The sequence below is a fragment of the Arachis ipaensis genome, chromosome B09 (genome assembly GCF_000816755.2).
Source record: "Arachis ipaensis cultivar K30076 chromosome B09, Araip1.1, whole genome shotgun sequence".
NCBI lineage: Eukaryota > Viridiplantae > Streptophyta > Magnoliopsida > Fabales > Fabaceae > Arachis > Arachis ipaensis.
In genome coordinates this window covers 123467899-123472333 of record NC_029793.2, presented here as the reverse complement: position 1 = coordinate 123472333, position 4435 = coordinate 123467899, and the positions used below count along the sequence as shown (strand labels likewise).

Sequence of the window (4435 nt, the reverse complement as noted above, 5' to 3'; positions counted from 1 at the left end):
CTCAAACGTAGGGACTAATTTAATATTTTTCCCTAAAAGAAATACCAAAAAAATCTACTTAAGATACATTAATAGAAAAGTACTATATTCATGTCCACACACATCCATATACTATGAAGATATCTGACGGGACAGCTACTTTAATTTGTAGCTTTTGGATCAATGAAATTAAGACTACTAAACAACCATGAAGATACGTGTTAGTGTGTTACACTTGTTTATTTCATGGAGTCAACAAATAAAATTGAATCATTGATACCCAAGTGTTTGTTCATATTCATTAATTATTTTCTGAATGATTTTACACAACAGCTATATATGAAGTATGAACTGTCGTTTTCGTCCTAGAGAACAACTAACATGGATATAATAAAAATAAATATTGGTACCAAATTACATACCAATAATGTTTTTATTAAGAAGCTAAAACAGATAATTACTTTGTGTACTTAATTAAAAAAAAATCCATTATTATAGAATAAAATATGGCTCCTATTTGAAGTGATGATGATTAATAAATTTCAAGCAAATACACAAAATATGTCACACAAATTTTTTGTGTCAAATAAGTAAATCACCACATCTTAACTAGTAATCACCTTATATAGAATTATTTGACAAAAAGAAAATAGATTTAACTATGATTATTACAGATTTTGTCTTGTTTATTTGTGGTAGTTGTGATATTTCCACATGGAGAAACTTGCAAACAACAGCTCTTAAACAATACCACTTGGTGCCACGACAATGGGGCTCCTAACCCTATGTGCACCACCACCCTCTTCCACCCAAATAAGCTCTCCAAACGACACATTTTCCTTCTTGTTCCTCGTGTAATTTATTGTAACAACGTAGCTTTGATTCTCATTCTTGTGACCAAATAGTAGTGTCATAGGTGACACTGTAACAACAGAACCCCTAGGATGTGTCACAACAGCTTTATAGGTAGCCTCACCATGATCACCAACATTGGTCACTGTCCTCCTAAATTTCTTCACCATTGTCCTTGATTTTTTGTTATACAATGCTATAAATGAAGGGTAGTTAAGATCCAAAGATGGGTTAGCACAAGTATAGGATTTTGATCTTGTAATGGTCAAGATTTGCTTATGTGTATATCCCATTGCACAAAGAAGATTAACATAGTCTTGTGGAGACGCATCATATACCAAACCTGGATCAAGAGCTTTATTGGGATCAATTTGACCTGCTCCCATTACAAGAGGTGAAGCATCTTGGCCTAGATTTCCATTGTCCCCAATTGGATGTTTAGTGTTGTCCAATGGGTTTGCGGTTGTCACCATGGCGGACCTTATCGCCGCAGGGCTCCATTCAGGGTGCGCCGCTTTAAGTAAAGCCGCGACTCCAGAAGCATGGGGGCAAGCCATTGAAGTACCTGAGAGTAACTTGTAGGCACTTGGTAGGTACACATTTTCCCCGATTCTAGCGGCTGGGGCATTAGGAATAAAAGCCGCTAGAACTCGAGACCCTGGCGCCATTACATCAGGCTTCAAGACTCCGGGGTAGCTCGGAGAAGGGCCCCTTGAGGTGTAAAAGGCAGCAGCTGGTGCCGGCTTAGTTCCAACAAATGTTTGTTGGAATTTGATGCTGGCAGTGGCCATAGGATCCCTTTTTGCATACTTGATGATACGTGGAGCATCCTTTGGGTTGATCACAATGCTCGGAACCGGGACGGATACTACTTCTATTAGTACCGGATCCTCGGAAATAAAGATGGCGCCACCAACACTGGCTTTGGTGGTAGCCCTTAGTTGGTCTATGACGGACACAGATTTTAAGTTATCACAGATAACAATGACAAATTCTGTGTCCATTTGTGACAACTTCTGGGCTGAATCGCATGAAGATATTGTTCTGTTATAAACAAGATTGAAGTCATAGACAACTGCATTTGCTGGGAACAGAGTCCAACCAATTACGGTTATGCCATTTCCCAGTTCCAAGCTTCCAAAAGTTCGGTCTATGGTGCCGGCGGCGACGGTGAGGACCCAAGGAATTCCGTTGTGCAAAGTGCCGAGGTCCGGGCCAGCGTTTCCCGCGGACGAAGAAACAAGAACCCCTTTCTCCATTGCAGCAAAGGAAGCTATGGCGATGGGGTCCTCGTAGAGAGTGACATTGTCAAAGCCCATGGAGATGGAAATTATATCGACACCATCAGAAATTGCTTGGTCCATGCCGGCCAAAACGTCCGACGCCAGTCGGCCCTCATCCCAAAGGACCTTGTACATGGCCAGCCTCGCCCGCGGCGCAATGCCTCTTGCCACCCCTTCTGCATAACCGAAGAAAGAGGCGCCACCGACGTAGTTCCCTCCGACGGTGGATGACGTGTGGGTGCCATGCCCCATTGTGTCTCGGGCCGAGTTCATTGAAATTGTGATGTTAGGATTCGCAGCGATCACACCCTTGTTGAAGTACCTACGGAATATTTATTTCATCAACGGTAACTACACTAACTAACTGTTGAATTTGGATTAATAAATATTACCTGGCTCCGATAAGCTTTAAATTGCAATTTGAGGCGTTGAAATCTTGTCCTAGCTCGCATGTTCCTCTCCATTTGGATGGGATGTTTTTAGTCATTCCATCGTCTTTGAAGCTCTCGCTCTCCGGCCACACGCCGGAGTCAATCACGCCGACAATGGCGCCGTCGCCGAGATTGGAAGCTTTCCAAAGGCCATAGGATGGGTCAAGGGAGAGATACTCAAAAGTGTGAGTTGTGTCTACGGTGACAAACCTATCCGGATAAGCCGCCACGAAGCCATGAGTGTTCTTTATTGCCTCAAGTTCATCTAAAGATAGCACTGCAGTGAATCCATGCATGGCTTCATCATAGGTGTAAACCAAATTATTATTATTATTATTACTATTGGTTGTCAAATGATCAGAAATTGTTGATAGCTTTATGGAATAACGAATGGTTGACTCATACCAATCACTGTGACTAGCATAGACCTGAGGCATTAGGGACTTGTCCATGTGAACTATGTATGTTTTGGAGCTTTGAGCAGTAGTGAATAGAAGAAGCCATGGAACAGTCATAAGTAAAATCAATTTGTGATGCTCCATTATATTGATTGGTTTTTCAGCTCTCTAATTAAGCATCTATACTCGAAAACAGTGATTATAATTTTAGCTTAGGAACGTGAACGAGCTTATATAGACATATATTGCTTAGCTCGCTTCTTGTGCCTTTGTTTGTATAGCATGTGATTGATGCTGACATATATAATAATTGCAACGAAAATCAGAATAATAATATTAAGGAAAAGTCTAGGGCCAACAATAATTAACAAGTATATATTATTTATTGGTATTAAGTGGTCCATTTCTTAAGATCTAAATTATATATGATTGGAAGTAGAGTTAAAAACCAAACCAAAAAGGTTAAGGGACGGTGAGAACAACTTAAAACTTAAAAGTTCTAGTTCAATTCAATTTGATGTTACCAACATTACTACTGTTCAGTATTTGATTGAGTCAATTAATTTAATTAATTAATTTTAGGCTTGGTAACTTCGTATCTGTCAACATTTTTACCTGTGTATCCGCAGCTGAATTTAAAAATGGAATAGCAGTAATTCTTAGGAGTGTGCATGGCCGGGTGAAATCGGGTTTGATGTGACCTAGATTCGGCTCGAAATATATACTGGACCTATTTATTAGACCCGAACCCGGTCCTAGACCCGATGAAACCTATGCACTTTCGGGCCACGATTATACCGGGTAAAAATTGGGTGAAAACTGGGCCGTTAACATTACATTATCTTGATACCTTCTTATAAGCTAGCATGTGAAAATATCCAAATTTCCAAGACTCCAACCATTATTTGACATGGTAAAATTTACTTAGAAAAATATAACAAGAACCAACTCTTCTCTAAAATTAAAGCATAACCATAAACAATACTAATATTGTTTAATAACACCAAATATTTAAATCAATATAAATAACACAATATTATGCATTAGTCTAAAATCTTATGCATTTTAAACATAAAACATTAACTTATAGTCTTATAATAACTAATAACACAAAATATTAAGGTTTACAATACTTAAATTCCACATAAGAATAGCAATCATCCATCATTAATAATACAAAATATTAATTGTGTATGATGACCGGGCCACCGGGCTGACTTCGGGTGACTCGAACCATGACCCAGACCCGACCCGAAATAATGACCAGATCTATTTTTGAGACCCTTACCCAGCTCTAGACCCAGTAAAATCACACCAAAATAACCCCTAAAATGTTCGGGGTTGGGCCGGGTCTTCGGACTGGGCCGAGTCATGCACACCCCTAGTAATTCCTTCTTTTGAGTTAAGTTTCAAAGCTGTTTTTGAAATTAATCATATATATTTAAATAGTTTTTAAAATTTTAATTGCATTATTTATATCCTAAATTTAATA

The 4435-nt window shown here is 38.9% G+C and overlaps 1 protein-coding gene across 1 annotated transcript; it reads right to left on the bottom strand.

Moving 5' to 3' along the window:
• Positions 585-3222, bottom strand: LOC107618998 (subtilisin-like protease SBT1.9). Its single transcript, XM_016321203.2, has 2 exons — positions 2507-3222; positions 585-2436 (listed from the first exon to the last, which is right to left on the bottom strand). Exons 1-2 carry the CDS (start codon positions 3085-3087, stop codon positions 720-722), a joined length of 2298 nt encoding a protein of 765 aa, XP_016176689.1. The 5' UTR covers positions 3088-3222; the 3' UTR covers positions 585-719.

Bases quoted from the DNA above. Each gene is read 5' to 3' on its own strand.
- LOC107618998 (XM_016321203.2), bottom strand. From the start codon at position 3,087: ATGGAGCATCACAAATTGATTTTACTTATGACTGTTCCATGGCTTCTT. The intron at 2,437-2,506 runs GTAATATTTATT...AATATTCCGTAG, and splicing joins TTAAAGCTTATCGGAGCCAG to GTACTTCAACAAGGGTGTGA.